We start from the raw sequence: 18660 nt of genomic DNA, 5'->3' as shown, positions 1-18660 counted from the left end.
CCCCAGACACACGCGTCTCCCTGCACGACATGCAGATGTGCATGCCCACACATGCAGGCACCCCCAGACACACGTGTACATGCGTGCACGCGCCGGCAGGGAGCTGCACGTCAGACCGGATGCGTTGCCTGACAGTAAATGCTAAGCTCTGCACCAGCAAGCCGGCCCTACCCACGCGCCCATGGCCGCCGAGAGCCCTCTGCCAGCACCCCCCCAGCCGCACACACCTCCCTGGAGGGCCCTGTGCAGATAGCGGGCCGGCCCCTGCGCCCCCCAGCTGTCGCTGAGGTCGGCGAGCGGCTCCCTGGCCAGCAGCAGGCTGTTTGCGTCCTGGTGCAGCTCCCCCAGCCGGTGCATCACATGCAGCTGCCGCCTCCACCGTGCCACCCGCTGCATCCTGGGCGTGAGAGCAGCGCGTCCCAGCCAGGGCACCTGCAGGGGGCAGCGTCACGGGGTGGTGGGGAGAGACAGAGCTCAACACCCAGCCACGGACCCACACGTGGGGAGGGGCAGGGGGGCCCTCATGTAGCGAGGTGGGGGAGGGGCATGGGGCCCTCATGTAGGGGGGGACATGGGGGTCCCCAGCCCATACAGCCGTGGTGCCCTGTCAGGGACAGGGTGGCTCCTGCAGAATAGGGTTACCATATTTTAATTTTAAAAAAGGAGGACACTCCACAGGGCCCCAGCCCCGCCCCAACTCCGCCCCTTCCCCGCCCCAGCCCCACCCCAACTCCGCCCCTTCCCCAAAGTCCCCGCCCCAACTCCGCCCCCTCCCCTGAACGCTCCGCCCCCTGCTCCTCCCCCTCCCCTACTTCCCGCGAATCAAATGTTCGCGGGAAGCCTGAAACAGGGAGGCAGCAGGTAACCTGGGGCGGGGGCAGGGCGCAGCCCAGCCCAGCCCAGCCCCCCGGCCGAGCGGCTCCCTCTGGCGGCCGGCCGGCACAGGCCAAGAGGCTCTGGCCCTGGCGTCTCCCGCCCGGCTCGGCTCGGGTCCTGGGGCGCCGGCCCCGGTCCCGGCCCGGCCCCGGCCCCGGCCCTGGCCAAGCACCACCAGCCCCAGCGGCTCGGGCACCCCCAGCCCCAGTCCCAGCGGCTCCGGCCCAGCTCGGCTTGGGCCCCGGTTCCGACCGAGCGGCTCCGGCCCGGCACCGGCACCGGCCCTGGCTGAGCACCGCCGGCCCCAGCGGCTCCAGCCCGGACCCAAGCCCCACGAACCCTCCCTCCCTCCCTATTTTCCTGGACATGTCCGGCTTTTGGGGATTTCCTCCCGGACGGGGATTTGAGGCCCCAAAAGCCAGACATGTCCGGGAAAATCCGGACGTATGGTAACCCTACCGCAGAACCCCCGAGGGGGGACCACCTTTGTGGGGTCGGAATCAGGGCAAAGCCCGCTCCCACCCATGGCAACCCCACATGCAGGGACAAGCCGTGCCCCAGCCCAGGATCCCCTCACCTGCTCGGCGACTGCCCGCCCCATCCTGGCCTCTGCCGCCTGCCGCCGGCGCTGCGGCTCCTCGTGCAGGACTCGCCAGAGCTCCTCAGCGCCGGCCCCTGGGGGAAGGGGCGCGTGTCCAGGCCAAGTGCCCCAGGCAGGGGGTGCCCAGCCCTGGCCGGCCCCCAGCCCAGGGCCCGCGCTCACCCTGGGCTGGGGGCCGCAGGGCTGCTGCTATTTATCCAGCCAGCCAGGGCCCAATGGCTGGAGCCAACCTGGCCAATGGGCCGGGCCCGGGACAGGCCCATGGGGCTGAGAAATAGACAGGCCCTGACCCAGGCCATGGGGCTCAGAATCTGCAGCCAGGGCTGTGGGCGCTGGCTCCAGGGGCCAGGGGGCTGGGGACCTTACCTCCCACTGCCTCCAGCAGGCCCTGCTCCCCGGGGGTCCTGCACCGCTCCGGGGCTGGCGGGCTCAGGAAGTATTCGGCTCTTTCAGGGCCCAGAAGGCTGCGGGGAAGGCAGCAGGTCACACCATGCAGCCTGACCCCCCACGCCCTGCCTGGCCCACCCGCGATGGGTGTGCCAGGAGTGTGGGGGAGTCAGGGCCCTGCACCCCTCTTCCTGCGATTCACCGGGACTCTCAGCCAGCCAGTAAAACAGGAGGTTTAGTGGACAGTAGGAACGCAGGCTACAACAGGGCTTGTAGGTACAACCAGGACCCCTCAGTCAAGTCCGTCTGGGGGGTTCAGGGAGCTTAGACCCCAGCCTTGGGGTTCCCTGCATTCCACCACCCAGCACAAAACTGAAACCAAACACTCCCCCAGCCGCTCTCTCCCCTCCCCCCGGCTCCTCCTCTCCTTTGTCCAGTCTCCGCCAGAAGGTGTCACTTCTCCCACCCCCCTCCTGGCTCAGGTTCCAGCTCAGGGATCTTCCCCCATCCCCAATGTAACCCCCCTGCAACATTCCCAGGTCAATCCCCCCACCGTCCCGCTCCCTGCTGCGTCACCCCCACCCCCGAGCCCAGGATCCACCCAGTTTGCCATGGCCCACCCCTCAGGACCCACCCAGGATCTGGCCCACCCCACTCAGCCTCCAGCCCACCACGTCCCTGCCCAGCTGGTGCCCACGAGTGCCCAGGCAGCCGGGCACCGGCCCTGCCAGGACACCCAGCGTCTCCTCTGAGGCTGCGCTGGGCTGGTCGTTCCATGGGGCAACCCCACCCCACCCTGCCAGCCTTCCCTGGGAGGGGCTCACCTCCCTCGCTCACCTGTACAGGTGCTGCCGATAGTCGGGCTGGGGACCGGCCGGGGGCTCCTCCTCGATCCCCGGCAGCCTCTGGCTCTTGCTCCCCTTGCAGAGGGCTTGGCTGCTGGGTGCTTCCTCCATGGGGCCGGACCCCTGCTGCCCCCGCCACTGGGACTCAGCTAGAACAGAGGGGGAGGGGCGAGGAGCAGGGGAGACCCCCAGATGGGGAGCTAAACCCTTTGCCATGGTGCCCCCCCTTCACTGGGCCCCATCCCGTCCCCACCACGCTCACGGCTCCCCACAGCCTGCCCCACGCCAGCCCCAGGCCCTGCCAACCCCCCGCCTCACCCCAGCACTCGGCCCCCCGTCTCCCCTGGATATGAGCCGCAGCTCAGCACACAGGGGCCCCAGGCTCTGCTGGGGAGCGGGGAGAGCCAGCCCCCCGCATGGCGAGGTCCTTGGCACCCCCAGGCCCCGGCTCCCAGTCACCTGCAGGCCCCGCGGCTCCGGCCTGTTGTGCAGGCGTTGCCACGGCACCACCGTCTCCTCCCGCCGGGATCACCGGCAGTGGAGCCGGGGAGTGGGCAGGGCACTGGGGAGGAGTGTTGGGGGCAGGGAGGGAAGGGGGGCTGGGCTGCCCCAGCGGGGGTGGGGGTAGTAAGGACACACTGTGGGTCCAGCCCCTCTTGCTGACCCTGGGCTGTGGCCAGGCCCCCACCAGCCGGCTCCTCAGAGCCCCGTATGGCCAGGGCTTGCTGGGGTCCCTGGGGGGGCACGGGGGGCAGAGAAGTGGGGCTGCAGAGCCATAGCCCAGGCTCACGCTGCCCCCTGCTGGCTGCCTGGAGCAGGGACCGCTGGGGGCGCCAGCCCGTCCCCAGCCCAGGCGGAGGGGACGCTGGACACCCCCAGAGCCAGGCAAGTCTCTGTGCTCAGCCCTTCAGCTTCATTTCTGCCACATACACCCGGCAACGAGGGCCAGCTCCTGCCCTGCCCTGGCAGCTCTGCCAGCCAGCGGGCGCCTGCCGCTTTTCTGCGCTGACCAGGGATCTGGGGAATCCAGGCTGCCCAGCGTGATATGGCCAGGGAGTGTCACTAGCATTGCTACCAGGCCCGCCAGGATGGCCGGGCGCTGCCCAGCACGGGCCCCCTGTCTGGGGAAGCTCTCCAGGGTTCACCACTGATCTGTGTGGGAGACAGAGCCCGTTGGGGGCTCCTCGGTCAGTGGCCGTTCCTGGGGAACGGAGCTGGTTCTGCCCCTGGCCCCGGGCACTGCCTCCCCGCAGGAGCCCCTGGGAGCCCATCCCCTGCACTTCTCCATCCAGCTCTGGGCCTGTCGGAGCAGGTCTCCACTCAGCCAGGCTCCGCACCATTTCCCCTGCCTAGCTTGGAGCAACAGCTCAGGTTCCCTCTCCTGGGTGGGCCGTGCCCATGGGGGCAGGGGGCATGGTCCCCAGCTGCTCCAGAGCCCCGCGGTTCCCTGGGCATGGCACCAAGGTCCTGGGCCCCAGCGGCTGACACGGGGGGGGCCCTCTCTGCTCCAGCCACCTGGAAAGCTCGGGAGGGTGCTGGGACCCCTGGGCTGCGTCTCTCGGAGGAATCCCAGCTCCTCCAGTGAGCTGGGCTGGTTCTAGCCCCTCCGTACAGCCCCGGTCCCCGATGTCGCCTGCTGAGCCCCAGGAGCATTTAACTCTTCTGCACCACAGGGCAGCAATGCCCAACCCGGCCCTGCCAGGCGCGTCATCCCCACCAATATCGCGGACCGTCCCTGCTGGGTCAGGGCCCTTCCCCTGGCGAGAGACCCGAGCAGGGGCACGTCGGCCAGGGACCAGGGCAGTTCGGCCCCACGCTTGTTCCCCATGGATGCTGTGACGAAGTGGGGGATTTTCTTGTTTTTTCTTGTTTTCGGTGGGGTTTCAATGGTTTGCATGTGGAGGGGGTGGGACTCAGTTTCCCTGGGTGTTACTGGTTTAACGAGGTGAGGGGAGAGGGAGTTTGTTGGTACACAGGACCGGAGAGGGAACTTGGGACCCCAGCCAATGGCCTGGAGGATGGAGACCCCGACCCGGAGGCCCAGCTCAGGAGGTGCAGCCGGTTCTGGCCAGTGGGAGGACAATGGGCTGCAGAGTGAGGACCCAGTGACCTAACCAGACAGTTCCAGCCAGAGGACAGAAGCGAGGAGAGGAGGCCCCGGTTTACGACCCTGTTTACCTGGAGAGAAGACAATGGACAGAGGCGGGGGGCCTGGGGCCGGGGGTATCAGATGCCCAGCTGGGAAGCAGGGGGGCTCGGGGCTGGAGAGGGGGAGCAGGCAGAGCCCACCTGGATGCAGAGAGACTGGGATGTGCTGGGCTGAGGGAGGCCAGGCCTGAGGCCCTGAGAATTTCCTGTGCTGTGTTCAACCCTCAATAAATCCTCCTGTTTTATGCTGGCTGAGAGTCACTCCGGTCTAGAGAACAGGGTTGCATCAACCCCTTCGGGGGTGGAGCCCCAGGGGGTCCAGAGCAAGTGGACTCCCTGAGGGGGCCCACGGCAGAGACAGACGTGCTAAGGCTCAGAGAGGTGCGGCTCCAGGAGGTGGAGGGGCCTGACCCCGAGAGAGAGTGGACCCCCGAGAAGAGCTGTCTCACTGAAAGGGGCACCCCCCACGGACCGCACAGGGCCAAGAGTGAGCATGATCTGTGAGTCCGTGACAGATGCCAAACCCCACTGCCCGCCTCGGTAGCTGTCCTGCCCGGCGCTTGGCAGATCCTTGCAGCACCATTCCGAGCAGTTCGCAGCCTCCCCGTGGGTGTCTGGGAGGTGACACTAGCAGGGGCCACAGGAGAGTTTTCATGTGTTCCCCAAGCTCTATTGCCACCCCAAACCTTTGGGTTTGAAACCGGGCTGGGGTCCTGCCACTGCCCTGCCCCCTCGTCTGCCAGGGAGCGAGGGCAGCGACCCCCTTCCCCCAGGGGTCAGCCGGCCGCAGCCCTGGCCCTAAGTGGGCAGGGAGGGACCCCTGGAGCGCTTGGGCAGATCAGGGTCGGTTTGTCCCCCTCCAAGGCTGGTCGTACCCCAGCCCTGTCTCTGGGGCTCTGGTGCCCAGGGCTGGGGAAGCCAGGATGCAGGATGCTCCCGCACATGGGCAGGGCCCTCCGGAGTCATGTCCCAAGGCTGGGGCTGGGTGTATGCAAGGCCCCCATCTCCCCTTGGGGTAACCTGCTGCCCCCAGGACAGAGCCCTCTCAGCCTCCTCCCCATGGGCTGGGATTCAGGCTTTCTTGGGGAGACCCCACCACAGCCATGGCCCCCCTCGGACCAGGCATCTCTGGTACCAGCAGCCACCTTCCAGCTGCTTTCCCCTCCCCTGGGGCCTGGCTCAGCCCCGGGCAGGGCGACCACGTCTGGCCGTGGTCCTGCCCTGCCTGGGGGCTCAGCTGGGGGCTCAGCCCTGCCCCTGCTCCCCGGGACAGCGTCTGGGCCCGTGTGTGTGTGTGGGGGGGGAATTCCTCTGCCCCACTCAGCCTGGGGTACTACGCTGCACCATGAGCCGCCAGCATGGACCTGGCTGGGCACATGCCTGCACTCGTCTGTCCTGGCGACGCAGTAAAACCAGCTCCCCACCTGGGCGAGTGCAGACACTCGGGGACCCTAACCGTCCTCCAGCAGGTGGCCCACAAAGCCCCAGCCCTGGGCCAGCGACTGCTCTGGTCACAACTGCTGACTCTACTTTCCTAGGGGTGGAGACTGACCGTCCCCCCCACACACACTTTAACCCCCCTGCGTATGTGTGAAATGCCCGTCTGATTGCACACACCTGCTGGCCACGCTCCTGCCTGGAGCAGATGTCAGATCCCCTGGGCCCGTGGGGGGAAGGGGCTATGCAAGCCGTAGAGACGTGAGCAGCGCTGAGCAGGGGCGTGCGGAGATCAGCAGCCGTGCCGCGTGACAGCACAGGAACTGCACCGGGGCTACCCCCAGGCTGGGAGCACGAGTTGTGGCGCTGAGTCGCAGTCCTGCTGCGTTACAATGAGCTGTTCCACGCTGACTGGAGCCCCCCAGCGCCCTGCCGGCCACCTGGGTACCTTAGAACCCCTGCCATGAGCGGGGGGCTGGGGGGCAGCCATGCCACAAGCCAGGGCCTATTGGAGACCCTTCGGCAGTGCCGCCAGCCAAGCGTGCACAGGGGAAGGCCCCGGCTCCCGGCTCAGCGTGCGCAGGCACTGACAGCTGGAAGTTGGGTCTGACTGGTGTCTCCGAGGCCCCCGTGCCGCTCGGCCCAGGTGACCAGCACACAGGCCTGCTTTGCCCGAGGCACTTGGGGCTGGTAGCGAGCAAGGGGGTAAATGCTGTGATCCTTATTGTCCAAGTAAAGGGCAGCAGAACTGTGCCTCCCTCCCCTGCCCCGCCTGGGGGGTCACCCTCACCCGAGCCCCACTTGCTAGGCCTAGGAGGGATTCCAAATCCAAGGCCAAGGGCAGCAGGGGGGCTCGCACCTGGTGACGTGGGCGCTGCTTAACAAGTCCTAGTCCCTCCCTGGGTTTAAAGGCCAAGCTGGTCAGATGCCATTGAGCGGTTCGGGGGCTGCAGGGGGGCCAGCGTTGCTGGGAAAGACTAATGCAGAGTCTGTGCTAGCCGGGGGGTTCCCCCGCCAGGTGAAATGGCTAAGGCCTGGTGAAATCGCAGCGGGGGGTATTGCTCGACTCCTGGTCAGGGGAGGGAGGTGACCCGGTGTAACGCACCCCTGAATTCTGGGCCTTCACACCACCAACTGTGAGTGGGGGGCAGCGGCTTGCCACATTAAAGGGACCTTCATCTGCTGGCCTGGCGCACTGCCAGGTGGGAAACTGAGGCAGAGGACACAGCCCAAGGCATTCAGCGTGGGGCGGGTGTTACTTATGGCCACAGGCTTTTGAACTGTTGCAGAGTTTGCCAAATTGATACTGAGCTGGCTCCCTTTCCCCTTTAATCAAACTTCTCCGGCTCTCCCGGGACGCGTTCATGTGCACAGGGACGTCCCTTCTTCCTGCGTTTCACCCAGACCTCACGCAATGCTCTGCAGTCCTCGCCCGCAGGTTTCTCGGGAGAGCGGCCTTATTTCTTCCTCGTTCCCACCCCGCTCCGTTCGCTGGCCCCATTGCAGCACAGGGGCTAGTGGCGCTCGGGCCGGCCTGGCAGACACCAGTGCAGCGTGACAGCAGAGCACTGCTGGGCAGGAGCGGGCGTCACTTGGCAAAGCATGCCTTCGGCGAGGTGCTCTGGGAATCGGGGAGGGGAGGGTTGGCGTTTCTTTCCCTTGCTGGTGGGAGTGTAAATCCAAGGACACCTGGCTGTCTTAGCAGCAGCTGCTGCTACCGCAGCCTTCAGCCCCGCGCCGAACCCTGACCCTGGGGAGGGGGAGAAAGAAGAGGGCCCGGGAGGACCTGCTCCACCCTGCAAGCCTGTGCTGCAGCACATCAGGACAAAGGCCTTGGCAGCGGACACAGGCGGCGGGGGAAGGGCCCAGGAGTCCAGCAGGGCAAGGGGAGGGAGACGCACCACGTGGAGCTCCTTGGAGGACTCCATGGTAGCAGCTCAGGGAAAGCACACGGACTCCCAGGTCCACAACCGGAGTCTGACAGTCCGGCACCCCCCTGCAGTTCTCCTGGGGAGCAGGAGCAGGAAGAGAGGCAGGTGAAAGCACAGCCAGGACTTCCCCCCGCCCCCCATACCTGTCACCTCGGTGCTCACATGCGGCTGGTTCCTGGCTTGCACACTGTGACCAAGTGGGACTGTTCTTAATGTTTCCTCTGAATACGGCGTGGGTGCCTCAGTTTCTGGCCGACCCTCTGTCTCCTGGCAACTAATGGCCAGGCCCTTCCCCCCTGCAAGGGGATGCTAAAGGTGTGGGAGAACAAAGAGGTCAGGTGACCTCCTGGCCGGGGAAAGGAACTCCGCAGAGAAGGAGGGGCTGGAGGGGGTTTCAGTTTGGGACTGGCTGGGGACGGGGGTGTCTGGCTCGCTGGGCCCCAGAATGGACCCGGCTGAGGGATCCGGTTCTCTGTACCTACAAGCTCTGTTTTAGCCCGTGTTCCTGTCATCTAATAAACCTCTGTGTTACCGGCTGGCTGAGAGTCACATCTGACTGCAGAGTTGGGGGGCAGGACCCTCTGGCTTCCCCAGGACCCGCCTGGGCGGACTCGCTGTGGGAAGCACACGGAGGGGCATATGCTGAATGCTCCCAGGAGAGACCCAGGAGGTGAAGCCGTGTGAGCTTCTTGCCCTGAAGACAGTCTGCTCCGAGGGAGAGGAGGCTCCCCAGAGTCCTGACTGGCTTTGTGGGGAGCAGTTCCAGAGCATCGCCCGGGGACTCCGTGACACACACACTATCCAAATGCACAGGCTCAGGAATGGGTACGTCTACACCAGCCAAGGCCTCCAGCTTTGCAAATTCTGCCCCAGTCAGGAGCAGGCTCCTTCGGCTAGGCGGCTGGGCAAGAGCCTGGCAGATGAAATTCAGTGCTGACAAAGGCAAGGTGCTGTGCCCGGGGGACACTGCTGCCTGGAACTAACCAACCACCCGGGACCAGGGCTCGAGGTCAGTGCAACCTCTGCTCGCTGGGCAGCAGCCGTCAGAGACGCGAACAAAGGGCTGAAACGCATAAGGGGGGCTGGGGAGTATGATGTTATACAGCAGCAAGCCCTCCCCTGGGATGCCAGGACTGGTCACCCCCCTCAAACCACAGAGAGGAGAGGCAGGTGGTGGGAATGACCAGGGGCCAGGAGAAACTCCTGTACCAAGAGAGACTGAAAAGACTGGGCCCGTTTTCCTCTCTCACAGCCGGTTCCCCCATCCTTGGGACCTGCCAGGAAACGTGAGCAGAAGAACATCTGTGAAGCCATTTTCGGTGCTTGCCTGAATGGTTCTCCAAGTTCAAAGCATTACCAGAGACCACCGCGTTGTCAGCAGCCCCTGCGCAGTGAGCAGGCTCTGGGTGTGGGGAGCTGGAGAGACCAGGGCGTCACCCCAACCCCAGGGACACAGAGCGAAGCAAAGAGGCAATTAGAACAATGCACGCCCAGGCCAAGTTTTCAATCCACATACAGGCACCTATGTCCCCTGAGTTCCAACCCCGCTGCTCCCAGGGAAGCCAAGGGGGAGCACCTCCCCCACCCCCTTTTAGAGGTGATCAGTGCGTGTGCACAGTGGATGACAGAGGCAGTGCTGAAAGCTGAACAGGTGGAGGAAGGCACACAGACAAGCCCTGCATGGCACCGCGCCTCCCAGCTCCTGCCCTGGGGAGCAGCGTCCTAACTGCCAGGGAGACCTAGTGTCCTTCCCTGGCTCCTGAACCTGGCCACGCCTGGGACATTACAGCACTTCCCTTGCAGAGTCATTCCCGGCCAGCATCTCCTGGACAGCTGGGCCTGCCCAGCCAGGCACCTCAGGCCTTCATGGTCGCTGCAAGAGAGAAAAACGTTAATGAGCTGTTGGGGACGCCGGGACAAGATGCTGCGTTTGTTTGGGTGCGTGGTGTTGGACTGGCTGACGCTGCTGCAGGGTGCGAAGGAGAGGCAGGACGGGGGAGCAGGGCTCGTAATGCTGAGTTTTAGAGAATCCAGCCCCGTGCAGCAGCCAGTCACACCTGAGGCTCTGCCCCGTTCACTTGACAATGTGTGATTGTCATTAGCACCAACAGCAGCAGCCTGGCCAAGGGTGCGGAAGGGCCCAAAGAGGAGCCGGACGCAGCTGGCTGGGTTCTGAAGCACCATTTTACTGAAGGACGGCAGGGCCAGATCGCCTGCTCGCATTTCATAACAAAAAATTCACTTCACTTAAGAGAAAGAGACAGTTTGGTTCTGGCCTGTTTCCTCGTAAGAGTGGGACAACACTACCACTGCCCTTCACTGAACAGCGGCGTCCGAACATACACAGCACGCGGGGCACCGCCTGCCCGGCGAGCCTCCACCACTGACCGCGCTGCACACACACTTCACTCCCAGCCCAAGGGCACCAGTTGTTTCAGATTCACAACACAAGCAGCATGTGGGGTTCCCTCCTGCAGGCGATCCCGTTCCCAGGCTGACAGCAGGGGCGGCAGGCCCGGGACAAAAACCCGCTGGTAGGAAATGGCCCACTGGCTCTGGGGACTAGCACTCTGCTGGTATGGGGCTGGCCTGGATTCACACCAGAGAAGATCCGTGGCAAAGCTGGTGGCTCCAGTCCAAGCAGAAGCAGGCCAGTCCCGCTGCAGCAATGGAAGTTCTCTCACAAGGCTGCTTGGCAATGATGGACAGTTCCCGGGCTCACGGGGTCCCACACAGACTGGCTGCTATCCCCCAGCTCTGTGAATAGTGCCCATCGGAAATGCTGCAGGCAGAGAGGATGCCAGGGTCTCTCCAGACACTAACTGCACCGACGTCCCTTGCGCGCTGTGGCAGGAGGCGTATTTCCAAGTGCTGTGTGTGCCCCCAGGAGCGGGGAGGGGTGGTTAGGAGCATGGCTGTTGGCACATCACTGCAGCACTGCGCGCCTGGCTTTGCCTCTGGGGAAGGCCCCAGACGCCCTCTGCGGAGACCTGTGCGCAGCTACAGGAACGGAATGGGATCATTAAGACGCCACAAGAGGGATAGGCCAGGGGATAATAAGGCCTTTAAGGGACTCCTCAGGGCAAGGGCTAATTGCCGCCTTAGGGGAACTTCCTTTGGATGCTCATGCTGGGACGAGAAGCGCTCCTCCTTCTAGTGCTGTAGATCGGCATCGCCTGGGCAGGGCTCTGGGCCGTGAGCGTGGCAGAGCCGCCGCAAAGCAAGTGAGGACGGACCCCAAAGGCTGCGCAATGCCCCCCAGCGCAGCGCAGCGCCGGGGGCCCACGAGGCCCGATCGACTCAAGGGAAAGCTGTTTGGAGAGGGCGTTGCATTTGGGAGCTCTCTGGTGCGTCACAGCCTTCACTGAGCTCAATCCCCCAGCCGCACACGCTGGCAGCCACACACAGCCGGCTTCTTTGGGTTCCCTTAATCCCAGCTCCTTGCTTTTGCACCAGCCAGAGGGGCCTCCCTCTCAGCAGCAAGGGAGCTGCGCTAGCTGAGCTCAGGGCCAGGGTGCCGGCTTTGTAAGCTGCTGTTACATACACTGACCCAGAGCTTGGGGCTTTGCCCTCCCATCCAAGGCTGAGCAGCTCCTAGGGGCACGGCACTGCCAGCCCCTCACTCCCTCACCAGCCGTCACAGCCCAGGGGAGCGATCCCGGCCCCTCGGACCCGTCCAGCACAGCTTAGCAAGACACACGGTGCACCCAAGGGGAAGAGGAGCAGTGGGGGCAGGGGACAATCTGCCATAGGGCACTGTCTCTAGCTGCTGGAAGGTGCCCCCCAGACCACAGGGGTTCCAAACATCAGCATCACTTTAAATCCTGCACAACGAATACACTCACTTCTCCAGGAAATAAACTGCAGGTGCACAAAGCAGCCTGGCACAAAATACATCCCCACTCATCAGCTCTGCCAGAAACTCACGCTTGTGCATGGAGTTCCCCCCCAGTGCTAGAGAGAGAGAGAAAACACCCTCCTCTCCCAAGGCACGCCCTGTGTGCATGTGGCTGCACTGGGTGTACAGGCAGCGTCTGTCTCCCTAGTCGGGGGGGTTTCACACACCCGCTGGCGAGAGAGAGCACTAAAGCAGGAGCCTGTGGTGGGAAACAAGGCACAGGACTCGCACTGCTTTGTGTATACTGACTAGATTTCAACTGGGCAGCTCTGCTGGTTGGCACAGCTCCTGGACCAGACCCTCACACCCCACAATGCTGCTTACTCCTATACTCAGACAACTACGCACAGGGTCTCCCCCAGGCTGGGCCGGGGAGACGCCTCTTGAGCACTGTGTGACTGAAGGTGCGGAGTGCTGGAGAGGGAATGCAGAGCCCCCCACGGCAATGCTTAGTTCTGTTTACACCACGCAGCTAACACTGGCCTTCTCTGGGGTGCACTCAAACTCATTTCCCTGGGGCCACGATTTACTTCGCTCCGGACACGGCACGGCACCCAGCAGCTCTGCCACAGAGCCAGTGCTGTTGGCTGAGATAAACCAGACCAACGGAAGGGGCCCGCCGGGAAGAACCAGAAACCCAGCCAAACAACTGCACGTAAGAGGCTGGATTTGTACCTAGGCAAGATCTCTCCAGGGAGGCAGCACTGAGGGGGGGCGTGGAGCCGAGCTGGGCAGTGCACCGACATCAGCACATCCTGGAACTTAGGGCAATGACACATCAATCCAGCCTGAAGTGTCACCTTCATTCAGGGCCTGTTCCGAGAAGCGCTCAGACAGCGGCCATTCACACGCACTCTGCTAGTGCTCAGCCACGGACATACGCCTGCCCTCCAACACAGGGGGGAGATACCATTTAAATATGTACAAAATTATCCCTTCGGTTTCTGCAGCAAAGTGCTCTAGAGATCACATACCGGGGTCACTCCTGCAGCCACCTCTGGGGTGGAGCACACAGCAGGTCTCTGCCAGCGACACTATACAACACGGTTTGCAGAGAGGAAGCAAAGGAGAAATTCCTCTTACTGAAAAGAGAGGCAGGAAGATGCAGCCTGGTCACAACACACGTTTGCGTTCAAATTTCTACTCATTAACAGCAGATTTTCAACCAAACATCTGAAAATCAGATCCTTCCCCCTCCTTTCACGGACCTGCGCAGACACATGCTGCTTTCCCTGCAAGAACGCCTGGCCTCGCTAATACACAGAAGGAAGTGCAGGGGCCCGTACCCCGGGTCACTCGTTACTGGTGCAGCCAACTCAGGGAGGTGAAACACAAACGGACTCCTGGCAGGTAAGTAAAAGCGGAAATGATTCCCCAGGAAGGTGGTTAAGTACAGCCCTCCGCAGCCCTTATTCGAACGACAGGAGCATTCGTCCACACAGGACAAGCACCGCTGAGCGTGGCTCTGAATGTGCCCAGGAACAGCACCGCCAGACTAGGCACTTGGGTGATCTACACAAAAGCAGACTGAAAACAACCCGTGTGCAGAGCACTGCAGCGTAACACATTCAGCACTTACTGGATCAGTTCCTGATAGGGCCCTGTGGCTGCCCGAAATGCCAGTCAATCAGTAAAGAACGATCCTGCAGGCCCTTACACCTCTGTGCCAACCCAGCCCCGACGGGCAGGGAAGGGCACAGCACGCAGCCCTGAAAGGCCACGTCTCCTCTCCTGAGCGATGGTGGGAGGGAAGAGCCCATACCCTCAACTCCAGCACTGTCTGTGCAGCACCCTCACAATGGGGCTCCGAGGCTGACGGGTCTCCAGGGGCTATCACAACAACCCGTGGCATGGAGCTGGATTCTCTCCAGCAGGGCTCCAAGGGCTGCCTGCAGCCCCCCCTTGAAACAACGAAGGGGAAAGGGTTGGCGAGTGGGGTATCTGCATTCCCCACCTGCACTGGACCAGAACCATGAGCACCCCACTGCACTGCCATCTCTGCCCACGACGACCCTCGCTAGCTCAGACACCTGCTCTGCGGGATTCTGGGCAGGAAGAGTGTATTGCCGTGCCTATCGCTGACAGACACAACCTCACGCACACTCGACCGACCAACCAAGCGGAGAGCCACAGCAGCTTCCAGCTCTCCCAGGAACCGGGCCACCAGGACCCACCGCCCCCACCCCTTGCAGGAGAACCTGGGTGGACCCCCCCCTTTTCCACACGCTATAGGAACTCTGAAGTGACGAGTGGGGAGTCCCAGCAGTGCGAAGGCAACAAGCCCCGTTTGACGTGTGCAGTCGCAGGGGGACAGAAGCGTGAGCCGCCTCAGGGACACGGCAAAGATTTCGGGAGCTGAGCAATGTGGGGAGGCAGGCAGCAGAGTGCTGCAGGGGGTAACGCACCCGGGGGCACCCACAGCTGCTCACCTCTATGGAGAGGCTCAGCATACGCCGACGGAAGAGACCTAGGCCTGGATTCACCCCTGGGTATAAGCAGGTGCATTTCTCACTGGCTTCAATGGGAGCTGGACTCGCCGCCGCAGGCTCCTAGAAGCTGCATGACGAGCGAAGCCGGGCAATGCACTGCTGTGGCCAGAACAGGAGATAATGCTGCAGTGCCTGTAGAGAGGAGAGAAGGAGGAACAGAGCGCTCCCAACTGGCTGGAGCTCTGAGCCCTCTCGAGACTGGGAAGATCCACTGGAGGGCAGGCTATTCCCCAGCCTGCTTGAAACACAGGGAAGGGGCCGAGCAGAGGGAAGGGAGGGAAATGGGAGAGGAGTGATCAAACAGCCCCCGCTCACCCAGTGCCACTCCTGCAATGGGAACCCTTTGCAAAATTAAAACACAAGGGCTGTGAAAACAAAGAGTGAAAAGGAAACATTTCCATCCTATAGCCAGTCCGGGGCAGCCACTGAAGGGCACATCCTACGGAGGGGTGAGCACCTGGCCAGCGATGGCATTAGCAGCTAGCAACTCCCGATAGCGCGACTGCTGTGGGGCTGGGGGGGGCAGCTGTGCCCTCTTGAATGGTGCTCCACAGATTGGCCAGATACTGTATGGAGGGTGCTCGCTTTCCAAGGAAGCAACAGCTAGGAGCCACCGTGTGAAGTGGAAGAGCAGATTAGCGGAGCCAGCCAACTCCAGGTGGGACATTGCCATGGCCTGTGGTGGCTGAATCCCCTGTAACACGCAGCACATGGAGGCACTGCTCCGGCACCCCAGAGCCGACCCATCCCAATGGTCCAGAGGATGCTCTAGGCATCAGCTGGCAGAAGGCTGTGGGTTGGGGGACCTGGAAAAACCTGATTTCACCCGTGTAAAGGAAAGGGAAGTCAGGCCCCGGGGTCCAGCTGGTGCTGCAGGGAGAGGAGCTTCTCTGACCCCCCCTGCTGCTGCCTATGCATTACAGGCAATAGCTTAATATGCTGCTCCCTCATTGGACGCACAGCTCGTCCATGCATGCAACAAAGTGTGCGACCTTCTGGTGTGCTTGTGTGTTAACAAAACAGGGCTTCCCGGTAACGAGAGACCTCCCACAAACAGTCTCGGCACTTTGGATCGACTCTCCTCTGGAGAAGGGGGGAAAATGTCCCTTTCTGTTTTCATGGTCTCTAGATTGAGAGTCCCTGTTAGTCAAGTGCGAGATGACGAAGGCTGTCTCTCTGTGCAGGGCGATGGTCACGCCCCATCCAGCACTGACAGTCGGAATTTTACAATCGTTCACATGCAATTGGCAATTCCCTTCCAACAGCAGAAGGCAGAACCAACTGTAACCAGTGAAGGCTCTGCCTTCAGATCACACCCAGCACCGTAACTGCAAGTGAGACAGGCATATTCCCAGCCTGTACCTGCCAGACTCTCCCAGTGAGGAGGGAAGGAGGCACCTACCCCTTGTTTTCTCCTGCTCCCCTGAACACAGAACTAAGCACGGAGACTCTAAGCAGAGAAAGATTTTATACCCTGCAGCAGATCATCACCCTAAAATCCCAGAAGAGCTGGCAAATCTGAAATCCAGGATGAGAAATAAATATACAGTGGCTTAACCCCGCGCAAACCACTCCCCAGAGACTAATCCCTTATGCTCTTGAAATGTTAAAAAAATTGCTGGGAACTTGTTTGATGAACCTGCTGCTGCTGTGCTCTGGTTCTCATCCATGCACACTCCCCTGGAGCCAGCAGAACGTTAGCAACACTCGATACATTCAGAATCACAGTGGGCGAGTTCTCGACCTAACCCGCAAGTCACTGGAATGTTCAGCAGCACTCAAGTGATGACGGTCTGGCCAGGAAATATTAAGTATCCGCTGATTGGCAGCCCCAGATCTTGGGTCGACAACCAGCCACAAATTCATTTCTTAAGTTAACAGATGGGGCATGACAGCACCTTCCCCCCGGCGCTCTTTGGAAGCAAACCCACAGGAAGCATTTAGCATTTCTGCTCATAGCGAAAGGGGGCGGCACCCAGAGAGCCGTCAGACAGACTCAGCGCTAACAGCCCAATCAGCCCTCCCCTACTTTCCATTTTCTTTGCCGAGGTCACATGAACAGGACAGACCTAAACCCAGCTACGAGCTGGCAAGTCTCCATCTGGCATGGTGTTTCCAGAGACAAATGTGTGGCTATAATTCTGCCTGCTTCTGAGCTTCTCAAGAGAGCCCAGAACAGACAGGTAACAACACTGACGATGGGAAAGAAACCCGGGCACCTTTCGACAAAAGACTGACTGAAGGGCGAACCCAGCTCCAGAGGGGCGGAGGAGACGTGTCTTCAGACAGTGCCAGGGCACTGTGTGTGTGTAGATATATAGATATAGAATAAAGTTATAAAATTTGATCAAAATAAAACCAAGAAACGTACAGCTTGAAAAAGAGCAAAATATCACAGTGCATGAACGCCAGGAGAAAGTCACGCGCTCCCCACTGCACAGACACACGCTCCAGCACGTTCAGAAAAGCACAGCACAGAACACTAGCACCTGGCTTCGCTCAGCTCACCACGGGGGCTGGGAGGCGTCGTCCTGTATTTCTAAACACGGTTTTGTACTCGCGCAGTCCAACTCTGCAGAATGTTGCCAGGCAGCCAGCAACAGCCGTGGAGCAAGCTGCCCAAAGTCTGCAGGTACTGGCTGTGATACTGTTGCCAGACACTAGAGAATGAAAGTGGCTCTTACACATCTCCACAGCCTGGCAGCTGGTTCACGCTTCTGTATTGAAGAGAAAAGTGACAAAAGGAAGGAACTCAGGGGACATTGTGAGAGGGGGACAATGGCTGGATTCTGATCACAGGGGACAGGTTAACCCTAAGGATCTTCTGTGCTCTCCTCCTCACTTCATCGTCTGACGACGAGCTGTCCACCTTAATGGCCCGGGATCTCAGCAGGTTCAAAGTGCTCTGACCTAGTTCAGGTTTATTCATGGCATTTTTCTTCTTCTTCTGTGGTGCTTCTTTCACCTCCTCGGCTCTTTTCCTTTTCTGCCCAACTGTCTCCTGACTACTGCTGTCTTTCCATTCAGTTCTCCCCATCGGAACTTCCTTGGCTTTATTTTTAAAGGCCTTGGCTTGTGACCCCCCACTGCAACACTGAGATGAGCTGCCTGTAATCCTACCGTTCAGGATTCCAGATGCTTTGCAACCATTACTCTCCTTTAGCACCCCACCTTTCGTTCCCTTCAGAAGCGTTACAGCTAGAGCGGGAGAATCTGGCGCTTTCTTAACTACGTGTTTATAGCCTTTGGGGTCGAACTGCCCTGAGGGTAGCTTAGTGTTCTGCCTCGAGGCACCCGATGCCTTGAGAAGCTTCAGGTCCGAGGGGGAGATTCCAAGATGCCCCTGTTTGTATTTGGACTCCAAACAGGATGCTGTGGCTTTCAGTGGGACCAAGGCTTCCAGAACGACAGAGAGTCTCATGGCTGGATACACGTCAGGGTACATATTAGCTGGGAAGCCCATTGCTGAGGCCTTCGATGTGCCTGACCGTGTCTCTTTCAAGGAGTTGAGCAGCAGGTTTGTGGCACTCCCTTTAGAGACAGGCTTGGTGCGAACGCCAGGAGAGCTGACTGAAACCTCCGCAAGTGTCCCAGGCACCTCGGCTGTCACGGCAGGGCTTCTAACCGGAGCTTTCGTACAGTCAGAGACAGCAGCGCCTGTGTTTGAATTGTCTCGTGTGCTCTCTTGTGTCTGGCTGGGAGTATCCGCCGTGCAGGAGCTGTACCCATAAACATCCTTGCTCCTTAAGACGGTGGGCTGGTAGCCTTCCTCCTTGAGGCCTTGGAGAAAGGCCACCAGCTGGGTTTCGGTATCTGAAAGGTCCTTGGACATGGGGTTGAAGACTCTGAGGGCTTCCTCCAGGGCTTTCTGTCCTGCAGAAGAGATTCTTGACCAAGAATGGACAGCTTTTTCTTCCACATTGTTCACCTCAATATTCATGGCATTAGGGTAGTAGGAGCTTCCAATAGGTCCAAATTCCTTGAAAACCAACGCTGGACACCTCAAAGGGAAAGAAAAGACAGTTAGCACAACCCAAACACCAATCTC

The 18660-nt window shown here is 61.2% G+C and overlaps 1 protein-coding gene and 1 long non-coding RNA gene across 2 annotated transcripts; both read right to left on the bottom strand.

Moving 5' to 3' along the window:
- Positions 1-296: 296 nt before the first annotated feature.
- On the bottom strand, positions 297-2151 carry LOC112125126. The gene is made up of 3 exons (XR_002909701.3): positions 1844-2151; positions 1454-1551; positions 297-432 (listed from the first exon to the last, which is right to left on the bottom strand). It is a non-coding gene; the product is annotated as an uncharacterized LOC112125126 (long non-coding RNA).
- Positions 2152-17285: 15134 nt separating this feature from the next.
- Positions 17286-18624, bottom strand: LOC113405953 (coiled-coil domain-containing protein 71-like). Its single transcript, XM_026647282.2, has one exon. The coding sequence runs from the start codon at positions 18550-18552 to the stop codon at positions 17365-17367; it is 1188 nt and encodes a 395-aa protein (XP_026503067.1). The 5' UTR covers positions 18553-18624; the 3' UTR covers positions 17286-17364.
- Between the last annotated feature and the right edge of the window lie 36 nt (positions 18625-18660).

The sequence above is a fragment of the Terrapene carolina genome, unplaced genomic scaffold (genome assembly GCF_002925995.2).
Source record: "Terrapene carolina triunguis isolate 2854851 unplaced genomic scaffold, T_m_triunguis-2.0 Scaffold51728, whole genome shotgun sequence".
Classification (NCBI taxonomy): domain Eukaryota; kingdom Metazoa; phylum Chordata; order Testudines; family Emydidae; genus Terrapene; species Terrapene triunguis.
The sequence above is the reverse complement of the archived record's forward strand: the minus strand, read 5'-3'. Positions and strand labels throughout refer to the sequence as shown.